The sequence below is a fragment of the Balaenoptera physalus genome (assembly GCF_965194825.1).
Source record: "Balaenoptera physalus genome assembly, chromosome: 21".
NCBI classification, from domain to species: domain Eukaryota; kingdom Metazoa; phylum Chordata; class Mammalia; order Artiodactyla; family Balaenopteridae; genus Balaenoptera; species Balaenoptera physalus.
Genome location: NC_138902.1, coordinates 44,794,975 through 44,811,822, shown reverse-complemented (window position 1 = coordinate 44,811,822; position 16,848 = coordinate 44,794,975). Strand labels below are relative to the sequence as shown.

The 16,848-nt window shown below is 41.5% G+C and overlaps 1 protein-coding gene and 2 long non-coding RNA genes across 10 annotated transcripts in view; 2 read left to right on the top strand and 1 right to left on the bottom strand.

Moving 5' to 3' along the window:
* The window catches only part of TENM3 (teneurin transmembrane protein 3), a 2,405,282-nt gene that overhangs the window by 92,269 nt on the left and 2,296,165 nt on the right, over nucleotides 1-16,848 (bottom strand). For 7 of the 8 annotated variants that reach the window (XM_082444070.1, XM_082444071.1, XM_082444072.1 and 4 more), the window contains one exon: nucleotides 12,558-12,743. The exons of the other annotated variant lie outside the window; for it this stretch is intronic. In XM_082444070.1, the coding sequence (XP_082300196.1) occupies nucleotides 12,558-12,743 (186 nt within the window). The remainder of the gene's footprint in view (nucleotides 1-12,557; nucleotides 12,744-16,848) is intronic. 8 annotated transcript variants of the gene reach the window in all.
* LOC309651415 overlaps nucleotides 1-16,848 on the top strand; it is a 375,253-nt gene that overhangs the window by 262,693 nt on the left and 95,712 nt on the right. The gene's annotated exons all lie outside the window — the stretch shown is intronic.
* LOC309651412 lies at nucleotides 13,621-15,442 on the top strand. Its single transcript, XR_014258107.1, has 2 exons — nucleotides 13,621-14,938; nucleotides 15,353-15,442. It is a non-coding gene; the product is annotated as an uncharacterized lncRNA (long non-coding RNA).

Genomic DNA, 16,848 nt, shown 5'->3' with positions numbered 1-16,848 from the left:
CTTCACTGTCCATGAAGAGTCTGTGAAAAGCGTTAGTTTACACTTCACTGTCCATGAAGAGTCTGTGAAAAGCGTTAGTTTACACTTCACTGTCCATGAAGAGTCTGTGAAAAGCATTATTTTACACTTCACTGTCCATGAAGAGTCTGTGAAAAGCATTAGTTTACACTTCACTGTCCATGAAGAGTCTGTGAAAAGCATTAGTTTACACTTCACTGTTCACGTCGGGTCTAACCGATGAGTACCTAACACCATTAACTCACAATTAGATCACTTATGTTTAACCGCACGCTTTCTGTGCATACATATACAAATGTTAATTTTGGATAGAATGATAATCATTCAGCACCATAACAATTAAACAGCTGTAACCTGTCGCATGTGTTAAGTGATGGAGCTGCGGGCAAGCTCCAGAAACAGATGGTCTTACCCACCCATGCTTAATGTTAAAGACTTTTTTTAAAAAGAGGTGTTGACAAATCAGAACAAGGAGGCATAGTTTTAATGCAAATCGGTCCATTTGCAATGGAGATTACCCTAAAAACGAATTTGGTGTATAGGAAAAAATTAAGCTCTGTTGTTAAAGGAAGACATTATATTCCATTTGGATCTAACAGATTCCCCACCAACATAATTATTTACTAATTTCATTCAACCAACAGGGTTTAATGGAAAGGCAGTTGGCAAAGTATTCATATTTATGGACCTCCTTTGACTGCTCCTTAATTTATCCAAGGCACATGTCTGTTAAACTCCAGAAATAATAGCCATATTAGAGGCAGCTGTTTTCCAGCTTCACTAAAGAGGCACTCAAAGAAGAGAGGGTCAATGAACCCATCATGGAGAAGAGTAACAGAAAAAAATCGGCTCTAGTCACACGGTAATCTGTGAAAATAATATGTTAAATATGAAAAGGGAGAAAGGCCATGGCTTTTGTACGGACTAACATGGTAACTTGTATTTTAAAAACAGGTAGGTGGAAAAGGAATGGTTTAAGATGAAAAGAGGCTCTTTTCAACGTGTCACATTCAAGAAATGACAGAGAGAAATTCTGCCACTGAAGAATACTAAGGTACCATTGCGGGAAGGAATAATCACATTCCTTAAAATTGTAGGCTTAATTCTCCCGCGCTTACATGAAACTAAATGCAAAGTTCTGATTTTTTATTTACTCCATTAGGGTAATAAGGATCTCTGCAGATAGTGAACATTACTTAAAATCTACATGAACACTTCACTAGCTGGCTGGCAGTCTATGGTTACCTGGCTTGCGTCTGGGGAAGAATGTGACATATTTATAATCTGGCCCTAGTCACGATCCTTCTCTTCCTAATGCTGTGAAATAGCTGCTAACATGTTATTTTGCACCTGGTTTCACTCCCAAACACCTTGGACCTAAACTTCTCAATAAAAGGCTTCTGATGAACTTGGCAAGATTTAAAAGGAGCATCTTTCACCTTTATTTCTGGTTAAATTATACAATATATCCAGTCAATTGAGCTTTCAAACCTCCTCTATACTAGATTTGGTGGAAATTAAGGTCTTAGATGATTTTTAAAAGATGCAAATCAATGAGGTGTTCCAAATTGAAAAAGATACTCTAGTATATTAGTAAAGGAACACAATGGCAGGCTTTTAATAAAACAATACGATATAAATTTGACACATAACTGGCTTTTATTCTGATATCCTATCTCTTCATAAACTTTTTAAACTATGGCATATAACATTTTAATTCAAAGGAACAGATTCAAAAATTTCTTTTGGATAATAATTATAATTTATAAATTGTTTCCCTAAGACACAGAGCACTTACATAGTAACTTATTTTGAGAGACTTAAAAAAACTAGCTAGAAAACCACTAAATTCATGGTGGGAAATAAACACAAGATAGTAAGAAAGGAAGGAATCAGATTTATTAAGACTAAAGAAATCAGGTATATTTCAATGACACCTAAATGATCATAAAACAATACAAATAATCAATATTTTCTTATACTGCTCCCATTAGAGAAAAATGACAGTAGATTTAACGTTCCATTTTTTTTTTTTTTTCTGAACACATTGCCTCTAAAGCCAGTAGGCCTCACCGTCAGCTGAGTAGGAATAAGGTTAATTTATAGTAGCTCTTGGGACCCAAGTTACACCACAGGAAGCAGACTGGAGGGAAAATTTGTGCACAAACAACCACCACAGGATAGAATCCTTTATCACATGACCCTAAAGTATGTCAAGCATATTTCTTCTAAAGAACTCAAAACTCTCATCCTCATAGGCTATGTGTGAATCACCTAAATGGAAAGATCTAGGTTAAATCCAGACATACCCACAAAACAATTACCTACATGCAGAACTGACTTCTGGGAGTCCTTAAAAAATGTCCCTTTTCTAAAGTATAGAACACATGTAACATTTCCCAAAACAATGCAACTGTCACTGAAATTTACCTCTCAGTAGCACTCCTGCCATGTGAGAACACAGTCTCAACTTCAGGCTGCTGCCTCTCTTTTTAGTAAGGATAAATCACAGCATGAAGAACCAGACAGACAACAGTGGCACTCAAATACCTGACGTCAATAGCTAAAGGCGTTTAGGTACATTTACTCCCATTCTTAGGCGTAAAGAAACTGACGCCTAGGGAAATAAATCATCAACACAATGAAAGAACATTTATCAGGACAGCTCTGGGGACTATGGATTTTACTGACGGTCACACAGCAAATAAGGTGCAAAAGTTATGTGAAGATTCTAATTCAAACTTTCCCCAGGATTTGTTTGATTTGAGAATGTAATTCTAATGAGGCTCTTGGGACATGATGGGACTTGTGCAGGCACAAATTAAGGGAGGAAGGGACGCTGCAAAGTTAAGGTTGCAAGGCACTTCCCAGAAAGACGAGTCAGAACTAATAACCACTCTGCAGCTTTAGAGGATATGGACTGTCAAAGTTAGTAGAGATTCAGAGTGATTCAAAAACTTGGACAGGGATTTCCCTAGTGGCGCAGTGGATAAGAATCTGCCTGCCAATGCAGGGGACACGGGTTCGATCCCTGGTCCGGGAAGATCCCACATGCCGAGGAACAACTAAGCCCGTGCGCCGCAACTACTGAGCCTGCGCTCTAGAGCCCGCAAGCCACACCTACTGAGCCCACGAGCCACAACTACCGAAGCCTGCACGCCTCGAGCCTGTGCTCCACAACAAGAGAAGCCACCGCAATGAGAAGCCGCGCACCACAACAAAGAGTAGCTCCCGCTCGCTGCAACTAGAGAAAGCCCGCGCGCAGCAACGAAGACCCAACGCAGCCAAAAATAAATAAATTTATAAAAAACAAAAAAACTTGGACATACTGTATTATGGCTTAATATATGATGGAAACAGTCAAACTTACTAAAGTTTCAAATTTAGGCCAGTGGATTTGTTTTTTGTTGGTTGATTCCTCTCTCAAAGGTTACTGAACACTGAATGAAATGACTACTTTAGCTTTAAGTGCAGATCTGCCATTGTTGGCAATGCTGGGCTGCAGCTAATGGAACCCACCGGTTTCATGTCCTTTGATGCTGAAATTGGTACATGTAAAGAAAAACAAACTAACACAAGCGCAGCCTGGGCGCAGGCTCAGTAGCTGTGGCGCACGGGCTTAGTTGCTCCGCGGCATGCGGGATCTTCGCGGACCAGTGCTTGAACCCGAGTGCCCTGCAGTGGCAGGTGGATTCTTAACCACTGTGCCACCAGGGAAGTCCCAACACACCTCTCATTATCCAAACACTTCTTCATAAAAATGAAACGAAATGGAACATGGTGACATTGACTAGTGAAATAAACACTATCTGTGATAGTTTAAAAAACCCTGAAACCCTGTAGAGAGAGGGCTGACAACCTAACAAAATAAGGTCTCCATTACTCAGAAAGGCCAGAGAAACTAGTTGCGCATTTTCAGAAGAGAGGAGATTAAGCGACCTCGTTAAAAAAAAAAAAACCAATTCTGAGAGGATTACAGAGGACAAAGCACTGTATATAAAACTGTTAACTGAATAAATCAGACTCAAAGGAAAAAAATAATATTGAGAGGCCCCCAAATGGATGCAAATGTAATCTCAAAGGAAGAAATCGACATCTAAAAATCAGCCTGGTTTTCAGGACATAGGTGATTCTCAATGAGCTCTGAAGGGGGTCTTCCACAGTTCCCTTAGGAATCGCTAGCCTCTTGGTCACATGAAATTACTTACAGTCACTGGGACTGCAGAGCAGGAAGGATCTTAAGAAGTTCTCCTTTTTTGCACACTTCATGGGAGGATTTTTAGCCTGTCTGGATTTTCACGGCCAACCAAGTCAGCTAAGGGGAATTTCCTCCCGCTCAACTCTATGCCTACTGCGTTTTGATGACCCACCTTCCACCCGGTATGACAGATCACGAGGCATCTCTGTCCACACTAGTGTGGACTTAGTGTGTCGGGAAGTGGAAGGGAGAAGCTGTTCTTGGAACCAGCATGCACACCTGTCTTCCTGCTGCCTAATTCCGCTGCATTAGGATAAGACTCAGTAGGGAAGAACCAGCAACAGTAAACTTTTTTATTAATTTCAGTCCAAATACTCTAGCAACAGGAACAATGAGTAACATCCCTACGGTGTTTGCTTTGTGCCAGCTAGTGTTCCAAGTGCCCTTCTACATGTTTTAGGTCATCAACCCTCTCATCAACTCTAGGAGGTAGGTACTATTCTCATTCCCACTTTGGAGATGGGCAAACTGAGGCACTGAGAGTTTAAGTGATTTTCCCCAAATCACACAGCTGTCAAGTAATAGAGTTTGGAACACAGGCAGATCCAGCTTCTGTGGGGTCTGAAATTATACAAATTGGGGGGCTCTCTTTAAGAAAAAGAATCCCAAATTATAAATATGAAATTAGGTACAAATTGAGTCATTATTTAGAATGAGACAAGAAATCACAATAAATTATAGTTTTTAAGCTGATAACCACAACATCAGAAAAAAATCGCATTTTTTATTAAGTGCCTGACATTTCCCTAATAAACACTTTATTTCTATAATTTTTGGGCTACATTTACTTTGCCTCCTTATTAGACAATGGTTTTATAATATTTTTTATAGAGAGAATAGACAGATAATTCAGTCTTTTCTCAATGTGATTGTTTAATATGGTTTTCATTATTGATAATTTAGAAAGTTTCATTTGGCTTCAAAATTTGTTATTAGTAATGTTATGCAAATTTTGGGCATTACTGCCAAATTTGGGAAGACTTTATGGTGTAATAAACTAGGCTTAAATACTCTGTGAATTGGTGACATTCATTAGCCACTTTGTTGTGATGGCATCCTAGAATATTACGAGTTTGATAACATCTTCGTCAATATCAGTATTTCATGTCATATAAGCCCTGAATCTTTTCCTGGTATGTTCATATGATTCTGTGGTACACCGGGATGCATAATGCACGTGACTTCACACACTAATGAACTCAATTTTGCAGTACTGCTATAGGTTCATGCCTTAAAGATACAAGAATTCTGATAAATTCCTCAAAAAAGAAATAATCATCAAAAGAGAAAATTAGGGCACGTTTATAACTGTGTAAGTTCCATCATCAAATATATTGCTGACGAGAGAAAACTCCCATTTGGATTGGTCATTTTACAACATATCTGACGGCAGGAAGAATTTTCCAGAGACGGGCTTCAGTTTCCATACGTTTCAAACCTTATTTCCGCTCCACTACCTATTTTCCTCTGGTGCGGGGCTCCATAGGACAAATTCATATCTTCCTATCATCTCTGACCCTGTACTTTGATGTTCACTAGGTGAGTCAGTGGGTGGCAGGAATATCCCCGGATGGCTAGCACTAAACAATCACAGATGGCAATGATTTCACACCTCACAAATAGATCCAATTAAATGGAAACTAAACGCATCCCCAGGGGAAATTCTCCTTAGCTGAATACTCAAAGTGCCTACAGCCACTCCAATGCCACCCTACACAAGGAAAAGTGTGAGGGAGAGAAGTTGGGAGTGGAAAGAGACCAAGGTCCTAAATGATTTGCAACATATGACCATATAAATCCATGGTCCCCTTGTAAGATCCTAGAAGGGGCCTGTGCAAGTGAGGGGCCCTGATGCTTAAGCTTCACCAGTTTCACAGTAAATATGTCAACGGCGCCATCAGCAACCCAGACAGGTGGCACTAGAGACCCCTTTCTTAACTACTGTTAATACACGACGCTGACGGGTGTGAAGCCAAATGCCTCCTATAGCTATCATTTGTGGGTGTAATGTGGTACCCTATAAGCACTTGTTAAGGGGGGAATCATAAAGCTTAAAATGGAAGAAGATAGCTTTAGAATTTCCATATTCTATATTATTATGAATATGATTCCCAATTTGAGAGCATTACAGAAGTCACAACGAGTATCGATCTTGTAATCTCTGAAGTATATTATCAGAGAGGTCTTTTTTTTCAAAAATGTCACCTACTGTTTAATTTAACCGCTAAAATACTATTCTTTCACCATTATCCTGAGATAAGAATTAGAACACCAAGGCTAAGCCACATCCACACTGGCGCAGTTCTGCTCTCTTTTTTACGCCCATACTGTTTAACTGATGACTTCCCCAGCTGTGTGTATTTCATTTTCAATTTCTCATCTCCAGCACCCCTAAGCCCAGAGCAACCGTGGTGGTTTTTATTAGAGGTGTGCTGAGTACTATACGTTGAACTTCTGTCTGAACAAACAAAGCATGTCTTCGTGATTATTAATGATCTTGTTTCCCAATGTGCTAAAGAATTAGAATAAAAACAAACAGACAGTCTTTTGTAGCTTAAAGGAATAAGGATTTCCCCTAGGCCAAATTTCCATTTGAATTGCCTGAAAGTACAGGAAAATCAATGTAGCTCAATAAACGACTCTGTTTGAGACATAACTAGAAGAAAAATATCACAATAGACTCCACCTGTCTTTCATCACCATGATTTTAAAACCGCCATCCCAAACATATTAACCTCTTGTTAAGCCATAGTCAGTGTGAGACTAGGTCACACTTTATAACAATGAAATGGAAATTACATTAATTCCTTAAAGCAAATTCGTTGATTAGCCATTTTGTTTTACCTTTTTTTTTTTTTTTTTTAAATTTCAGCACCCAAAACGTTGTCTGGGTTACAGTTTGACTCATGTCTACTCAACAACAAAATAAAAACTCTAGTGAACACTGCTAGGCACTTTAATAAGTGATTTACATTCTGGCATTTCACTTGATCCTAACAGCTCTGAGGTACATAATATTTACCTATGAGAAAACACACTCAGGGAGGTTAAATGACTTGCACACGGTCATACACCAAGTAAACGACGTCGCAAAGATTCAAATTCCAAAAGCTCTTAGACATGAGATACTCTGCTTCAAAATCTCATACGATAGGTATGATTATAGCCACTTTACACTGGAGAAAAAAAAAACACCTGAGACTAAGAACAGTTAAGATAGACCTTCTAAGTGAATAAATCATAGAACTGGTTGGGAAATATATCTTTTTTAAAATTCCAAAGCCCACGCTTTTTCTTATTATGTTACACTTACTTTCATGAAGAAGTAGTATTCAATTATCACAGGTGAGATGATCAATAGTTGCTTAATGGATAAAAAAATGCATAAATTAAATGAAATGTAACTGAGGCACACAAATGCCACAGGAAGAATAAAAATGGAAGTTAAATGAAACTGAGAATAAAAAGGGAACCCCATGCTTAAATCTAGTAATTTTTCAATTAAGCAGAAATTATCAATACATTCTCAAATATCAAGAGTCCTCAAGGGGTCATTGGATTAGGACACGGCTCAAGAGGATGCAAAGTTAAAAACACTCCTCTCCTAAAAACATTCCTCTAACTCACAAAAAGGAAAAAACAAAAAAACCCAACTCCCAATGTTTCACACCTAAATAATTATGATATTGCTAATACTTATTGGAATGGAGATTTGAAAATTTCTTTTCTTTGGGATCTTGTTCCAGGATTTAAATATGTTTCCAACCTAAGGTTCTTCATTATGTCCAACTAACTTTTAAACAACTGAAGCCCCTTTTCTCCATTTGTGTCTGTGGAGAAATGGGAAATGCTGGTCAGCCTCCAGAAGAGGATTCGCCATCCACAGACAGAGATCTGAGCCTTCCTCACCTTTGTAACAACCCTCCACGTAGATAACAAGCAGCTGTTCTTCAATCTCCCTCTTCCCCACCCTTGAGGTCACAGTCTCATCTACAGCCTTCCCTGCTCTCCAATACAAGTAGATGCTTGTAGGGGCAACTTTTCTCCAGCAATTGCTAAAAAGAATATTTCCTGGAGAAGGTACAGGTTAATAATACTCCAAATTTGGTACTTAGGATTTATCATTGCCCAGGATATTCAGTTAGCGTTGCACTTTTACGGATTCTGCCTCCAAACATGAGCTCCGTAGAGGCTGGCGTGATATTTATGTAGCTTCTGTGCCCCATTAATTCCAAACACAGGCCAATCAGATAACTGGCCCCTCTCTTCCTAAGCGAGAAGAAAAGAGAGAGCCAAACCAACTGAGTTGCCTTTGCGTGTTTACAGATTCCGGTTCCAGTTAAGTACATTACAAATGGTGAGCTTACTGAATTAGGCCAAGTATCTCCCAGTTCAGAGATCTGACCTTGAACCACCACAGCTCTCACAGTACAGAACTGTTTAAGCTTTTCCATACAGAAATGCCACAATAACATTCTAATTATGTCAACTATTATTTAGAAACCACTTACTTATATTTCACATTTTTAAACTAGCTTCTGGATCCTCTAAATGTTCTTACGTCTTTCCGATCTTATGAAAAACAAAGACAGGAGCATGAGTATGACAATCATTTGGCCAATTACGGAACGTTCGCTTACGAAGGATGGCGTTGTGCTGGTTGAGCACCTACACCAGTGCTATTAGTACTAAACCTGCCAGTAATCATCGCTGGTGCTCATGTGATGCGGTTCAATCACGTAACTTCTCTTCATTTACGAAAGGGTCCAACAATCGTTAAGTGGGTTTTGGGGAGGAAGGGAGAAATATTCATTTTAATCATAGTACAGCTAAAGGTGGATTTCCCTTTGTTTCATTTTTTTATCTGCATACATCACTAGTCAAAGTCTAACTCAAGAAGAAAGAAGCACTTGGGACAACAAACCTGAGGACGAACATGCCGAATTCGCTGAATACATGACTCATAAGGAGAGGGACGTATAAACACGCTAATAAAATATCAGGATGGAACCCCTTCAGGGAGGTAGGTGCTCAGTGAGTACTCTAAACTCATAACCTGTTTTACTCTCAGAATGCCTATGGTTTTATGAAAGCATGAAAACTTTATGAAGACAGTAAGATGGCTAATGAAGAATGTTCTTTGCTTTCTATTGGGAACTTTTGTTTGCTTCTAACTGTTTAATTTCTCCTCCATCTCTCTTTCAATTAACCTCCCTGTTTGTATTCAATGAGATGGCACATAATATGGAGAAAGGAAAAAAAAATCTTGCTGATTTATGAGCATTCTTTCATAAAGTGAAAGCTCCTTTCAGCCAGATGCCTAACTGCTGACATGGAGAGGAAATGAACAGAAGAGTAACTCTCCTGAATGAGAAAACACACTGTAGTTTCCTGGGCTGTTTAATCAGTGGCTCACAAAGGCCTCCTTTTAAAGGACCCCTGAGACTTCACTGTGGACATACACACAGGTAGGAAGTAGACAGGGAAAGGCAACTGGATCTTTGTATGCAAAAATTTGGAATAACTACTTCTGAGAGTACAAAAGAGCAAAACAAGGACTTAAAGGTTCTCTACATCTTGTAAACGGTTCACTTCAAAGATTTATTTTTAAATGACACAGGTCCTTTACTTCCACGCTGTTACTCATACGGAGTATAAAAGCAACAAAATAAAATGAAACAACAGAAAACGGAATTATTAACAACCACAGCAAGACACGTTAAATTATAATAAAAGGACCTGCTACTAACAAAAATCCCGTTTGTTCCCAGACAACTGGAAAGTGGTTCAAGAACAGCCCTCCATAGGAAATTAACCATGTAATACTACCAAGGTCAATGAGGACACCCAGAGAATGATTTGTTTGGTGACTGCTGGTTGGCAAGTTAAAGCTGCTCGCGGATGACGTCACAGTACACCTCCTTGTTTGCCAAGCTATATACACAAGTGTGGGTTGTACTTCCCAGGGTACAAAGAGTCAAACATATAACATTTTCCCTCTAGCTAGAATCAGTTCACTTAGGAGGGGGGTGCTGGGGTCATGAACTACGATGGTGTATGTTTAGAGGCATGTTGTTCCTGCCCTGCCTCTCGTGTGCATGCACTCTAGGATTGCAGCATGATGCTGTTTGGCCACAGGGATACTACATTGCCCTCTGCATATCCGCAGAAAATACGCAAGTCGTGCCTGTCAACCGTTTTCTGCCTTACTGTAGCAGCTCCCAAGCGCGGCTCACGTGAACAGGCCATCACCGCCCTGCAGCGCCTCCCTTAAAGAGTGGAGGAGGGGAAAGCCACATCCGGGTCAGGTGCTGGGGACGAACACTCCGCCAGCGCCTTGCACGTGCTCGTTTGCAGTTTACCCAGTAGGACTGCAGGCTCCCCAGGTGCTGGCAGCGGCTCACCTTCAACAGGTGACACCGCAGGTATGTTTCACAGGTAAGAGTGAACATAAAGGCCTGACCTTCAGGCGTCTGCAGGGCTGGCCCTCGGCCAGCATCTGGAAAGGTGGATGGTCCCTATACTGACGAGGTTATTTCGCGCACCCGCAGCGCTAAACATCTGCTTTTCTTTGGAGCGCCTGGAATTTGGATGGCTGTGGCTGACAGAGCTACCTCGTTGAGCGGCCCCAGTAAAAACCTTTCAACTCTCAACCTCAAACGGGCGGAAACACTGCACATATGTTGCTGCATTTCCCTGCGGGAGAACGGGGCATGGTTCTTGTGACCTCTCCTGGTGGGAGAGAAGGAGCCTGGAAAACCTGGACGTGGATTCCTGCAGACACCACCTGATGAGGCTTTCCCCTTTCTGGAAACGTCTATAGCCCTGGGCACGACTGTGCCGAGTCCTCTGAGCCCTTCCAGCGGATCACCGCATGCCGGGGTGGGGGGGGGGGTGATAGTGGGACCCCTGAGACAGACGATTTGAAAAGAGCCTTCCTGGAAATTCTGCAGAGATACAGTTTGTGACAGCTTATAAAATGTAAGTGATTTAAATTTTCCTGCGGAAAAAAATCCTGGCTAACCAATGCGTTCTTTTTAAAAAAAGTGAAGTACATAAACTTAAGAGATTCATCGGAAGAAGAAATCCTTTACGATATCAAGACTCGACCAACAGCTTTATCAAATTTTACCCTACGGACATAAATGTGGAGAAACACCATTCCTCAAGTTATGAGATTTTTGTCGGACTGTGCCATTTCTAATTAATACTGTACCTGTTCACTGAAGTGAGGTAGCACTGTATTACTTACTTCTGTTGTATTTTCTTTAAATAGACGCTTTCCTTTCAGTGACTCAAACGGTGAAAGCAAAGGCACTGAAGACCTTGAAAATATGGAACTAGTATGTATGTTCTGGGTGCTTTTGTATCCAGGCTAAATACCATTTATAAGCTAAGACTTTGATCTTAAACACCTATTTGATCGTCTTATTTAACCAACGGATGTGCTAGAGCATCACTGTATATTAATAAGTGTTAAGCATATAAATCTGTGAAGGAAAAACTAGATTGGTGCATTTTATTCTACTTTCTTCCTCATGGTGCTACAGGATAAAGTCATAAAAACTGCAGCCTCCTTTCAGAGACTCAAATAGATGGACAGACAGGTGCTAAGACGCGTGATTCTGGAATCTACAGGAGCCCCAAAGGCTACATAACTGGGAATCTCTTTCTTAACGTAAAAAATACTGCCGTTACACGGTGGCAGTATGGAACACGACACAGGCATATTCAAGGAGCTGATCTGTAAGACATGAAGCCAGCCTCATGCGAGTCACTCTCGGCGGCCGTCCCCCCGCACCATGCATAGAACGTTCTTACACTTGATACTTGAGACAGCGGTTCTGAAAAGAACTGGGCTGCCTTGGGGACCTGAGACCCTTCTTTAGCGGTCACTCCTGAAGACAGGAGAGGAAAAGCTAACCGGGGTCGAGGCGGGGGGCAGGGGGGGGGGGAGGAGCTTCCCCGGGGTGAGAAGCAGCCCCGCGGGGAGCTCGCAGGTCCCGCGCGGGGCGGGGCGGGGCGGGGCGGGGCGGGGCGCAGCGCACGTGGGACGGGGCGGGGCGGGGCGGGGCGCACGCGGGGCGAGGCCGGGCGCACGTGGGGCGGGGCGCACGCGGGGCGGGGCGGGGCGCACGCGGGGCGGGGCGGGGCGCACGCGGGGCGGGGCGGGGCGCACGCGGGGCGGGGCGGGGCGCACGCGGGGCGGGGCGGGGCGCGGCCAGGCGCACGTGGGGCGGGGCGGGGCGGGGCGGGGCGCGGCGCGGCGCGGCCGGCCTACCGATGGTGCAGTGCTCGCCGTTCCAGCCCTGGCTGCATTCGCACTTGCCGTCCCTGCAGGTGCCGTGCTCGGCGCAGCGCGGGTGGCAGGCTCTCTGAGTGCACGCTGGGCCCGTCCAGCCTTCTTCACAGCGGCAGGCGCCCCCCATGCAGACGCCGTGCGAGCCGCAGTCCGCGGAACAGATCTCTGGGGGGAGAAAGAGAGGAAGCCGGGCAGGAGAGGAGAGCAGCGGCGAGTGAGACGGGGAGCGAGGGAGAAGCGCTTCGTCTCGGCTCAGCGCGTGACCAGGTGAAGAACAAAGTCGCTGAGCACACGTACGAAAGCATTTACCCACTAAGTAGATGGCAGCATCGAGGGCCAGGCGCGATAGACGTAGTTTGCTTTCTTTGTTCCATTTTATAGGCTGCCACGATTGGGCGTGAAGTGCACATGATAGTTATGTTATACACAATTTTCTGTATTATATATGTGCTCACACACACGCTACTAACAAAACAGAACAAATGATTCATCAGGACAGGAAACTACGTACGCACACATACCTGTTTCCAGAAGTATCTTTCGACAGCCAGGAACACAGGCACACATACATCAAACTGATATAAAATTTACGAAATATTTCAGTGTCTGTGTCTGTCACGTATCTAACAGGAGTTAGGTTTCACCCATAGAGCAAAAACTGAAAAGGGGTTATTTTTAATCCTATGGTTTAATTTTTTTAAATGTTCAGAAACTTCCACTGAAAAGAATCTATTATAAAAAAAGGGTAAAAAAAAAAAAAGAATCTACTTTAGTATGCACGTTAGCTTGCTCCTGACACAGAGACGTGCTGGTAAATAAAAGAAGCTGTTGTTTTTCCTATTAAGTATATTTGTACTGTTGACAGATAAAAGTTGCTAAGCAAAACAATAGTAGAAAACCGGTTTAATAATATATAGAACTGCCGGCTCTGGCATTTGCAAAGCAAGGATTTTCAATTACTAGAATTACTGAAAAGGGCACAAGGGACCAAAGGACTTTAAGAACGGTAACAACAGGTTAAGTCGTTAAAATAGAATTCAGTCGTTAAAATAGAATTCAGGCGTCTGAAATAATTTTTTTCTTAAAAACTTTCTTAGAAGCTTTATATGACTAGAACCAATTGAGAGAGAGAGAGAGAGAGACAGAGAACTTTGAGGGGTATTTTATTTTTCACTCTTCACATATAAAGTTAAATAAAATGAACTTTTTTCTTAAGATTGGAAGACTATTGTTTAGTTTTGGTTTTCTTTCAACAGTAAAAACCTGAGATCGTTTCTGACAGACAAAACGACTACAGCTGAAGTTTAAAATTAAGAAACAGTCACTGTTTATGTAGTCACATGATCACATGTTCCCCATTCATTGACCAAATAAAACACTTCTCACACACTGGAATTCACAGGGCTGCAGACTTTTAGACACCACATCCAGGCTCAGTGAGAGTTGTAACATTTCTTATAAACAAGAGCCAGGACTTTGAACTGCAGGAGAGTGGTATGTGGTTTTTTTCATGCCACATTTTCTATCTCCTTCGAATTAAATTTTTGATTAAAAGATCCAAGATGGTTTGATTAACTTCAGAGGAACAGAATGTCACCTCAGCTCCAGAAGAGCGAGGTTTCTTTCTGAGGTTCCCTTTTTTATTCAATCGAATCAATTTTTCATTAGGGTGAAGGTGTTTATCAGCGTTTAGCACACTCGCTTTGAGCAAGGTGCGTCAATCTTTGTAATGAACTTATTAATTAGAGTTAATTTAATTGAAGTGGAATTGAAGGGCTAATTAATGGACAAACTGCTGCTGAAGAGAGAGGAAACCTCTGTTGCTTTCAAACCTATAAACTTTCTGATGGAAATAATTCATTTCTTCTCTTTCAGCAGCTTAACCAAATGTTTCTTCAGGTGTAAAATCTGCTCTCTTATTGAATTTAGATCTCGGAAGGTCATTTCCACAACAACAAAAGAGGCAGCTGGTAAAGTGTTTTGCTTTAGGATTCAATAGGTTAGAAATTCCAAATTCTACTGCAAGTAAACTTTTAAGTCACAAATGGAAATTAACAACGGTGTTTTTGTAAACTTTCTATGAGAACGTGCAGACAAATTGGAGGCACGTGAACCCAGATGTTTTCACAGGATGACTATATTCCTATTTGAGATCTTTAATAATTCTAAGTGAGTTTTCTGTCTTTTGGCAGCTAATAGCAAAGTTTAATGACGTTTTTTTCTGTGCTTAATTACTTTCTCCCAAAGAAGCATACTGTGTTCATTATTCAACTCCCTATATTGAGAGTTTAACATGTGTTAAGTGTGTATTTTGCGTTAGGGATTTAAAGATGAATAGGATGAAGACCTTCACTCATTATGTCTAAGTAGTCATTTTTTTGTTTGTTTGTTTTTGTTTTAAAGAGATATGCTCCCTGTACATTCACAGTAATTATTCTGGAATCTAGTCTTTGTTTTTCAGATTCTTGGGGGATATTTTTCTTTTTTTTTTTTTTAATTTTTATTTATTTATTTATTTATGGCTGTGTTGGGTCTTCGTTTCTGTGCGAGGCTTTCTCTTGTTGTGGCAAGTGGGGGCCACTCTTCATCGCGGTGCGCGGGCCTCTCACTATAGTGGCCTCTGTTGCGGAGCACAGGCTCCAGACGCGCAGGCTCAGTAGTTGTGGCTCACGGGCCCAGCTGCTCCGCGGCATGTGGGATCTTCCCAGACCAGGGCTCGAACCCATGTCCCCTGCATTGGCAGGCAGACTCTCAACCACTGCACCACCAGGAAGCCCTAAGTAGTCATTTTGTATACAGGTAAAATTAGATTTTCAGCTAGCAAAATAATTACATCAGTATGAAAAAAATCAGTCTAAATATGTGTAAAACAGTGATATGTAATTTTGGCAACCAATTTAATCTTTTAATTAACATTTATATCCTTTTTTTTCGCTATTTATAGCAATACCATTTTATGAAGAAGACCAAATTAATTTTTGAGCTATTTAATATCAATTACAAACCATCCTTTTTAAAATAATTCTGGTAATGTATTAAGTAACTTTATATGAAACAAAAACGGGGCTATTTCGTTATTCCTTGCCTACTTGGGTAACTGTGGGAAACAAACTAGAATGACAATATTTCAAACAAGTATTATTTTATAGCTAGTAGTATTATGCCTGTTTCACTGATGGAGGCATAAGAAGCCTGAATCAAGTAACTGTATACAAGTAATTATATCTATAAACTTTAATTGGATTTTTACATCTTTAACATAGAAGCTGGAAATGTAAATAAAAACTCAGAAGAAAGAGCTAAATGCCTATTTTGCTCTTGCAATTATATTTTTTTAAGTGGAGGACAAAATGAGTTAATGTGTTATTTATTTATTTTAAATAAATTTATTTATTTATTTTTGGCTGCGTTGGGTCTTTGTTGCTGCGCGTGGGTTTTCTCTAGTTGCGGCGAGCGGGGCTACTCTGCGTTGCGTTGCGCAGGCTTCTCATTGCGGTGGCTTCTCTTGTTGCGGAGCACGGGCTCTAGGCACACGGGCTTTAGTAGTTGCGGCACGCGGCCTCAGTAGTTGTGGCTCACGGGCTCTAGAGGGCAGGCTCAGTAGTTGTGGCACGTGGGCTTAGTTGCCCCGTGGCATGTGGGATCTTCCCGGAGCAGGGCTCGAACCCGTGTCCCCTGCATCGGCAGCTGGATTCTTAACCACTGCGCCACCAGGGAAGTCCCCATGTGTTATTTGAAAGAATGCCACGTGCCCATGCTTGATAAACCTTGGTTGGTGATGATTTCTTAAAACTCTTTAGTGAGACACTCAAGGCCCTCTATAGTGCAGGCCCCAATTTAGGTTTTTACTTATGTATCCTTTACTCTTTGCCAGCTCTAACAGTCACGCATTTTCTAACCACAGTCTCTGGTTTTCCAAGCTATCTGAATCAACTCACATTTCTGTGAAGCAGTAATGAGCATATTGTAAACCCTGGTTGCCTCCAACAATGTATGGCCACAAGATGAGGGAAGCAGAGGAAAAGGAGGGACGGAAGAAAGAGAAAAGGGGAAGGGAGGAGAGGGGATGAGAGAGGGGAGGAAAAAGAAAGAAGGAAAAAGCAACGTGAGAGGGAGGGAGCAGGAACTGTTTCTTTAACTAGGATATCTACTTATGGGTTCGGCAGAAGTTTTCCCATCAGTACCACAAATTAGCCTATGTAAGACTTTCTTTAGTTTGGGCTTCCGAGATTCAATGTGTAATAGGTGAAGAGCGGCCCATGAATCTTTC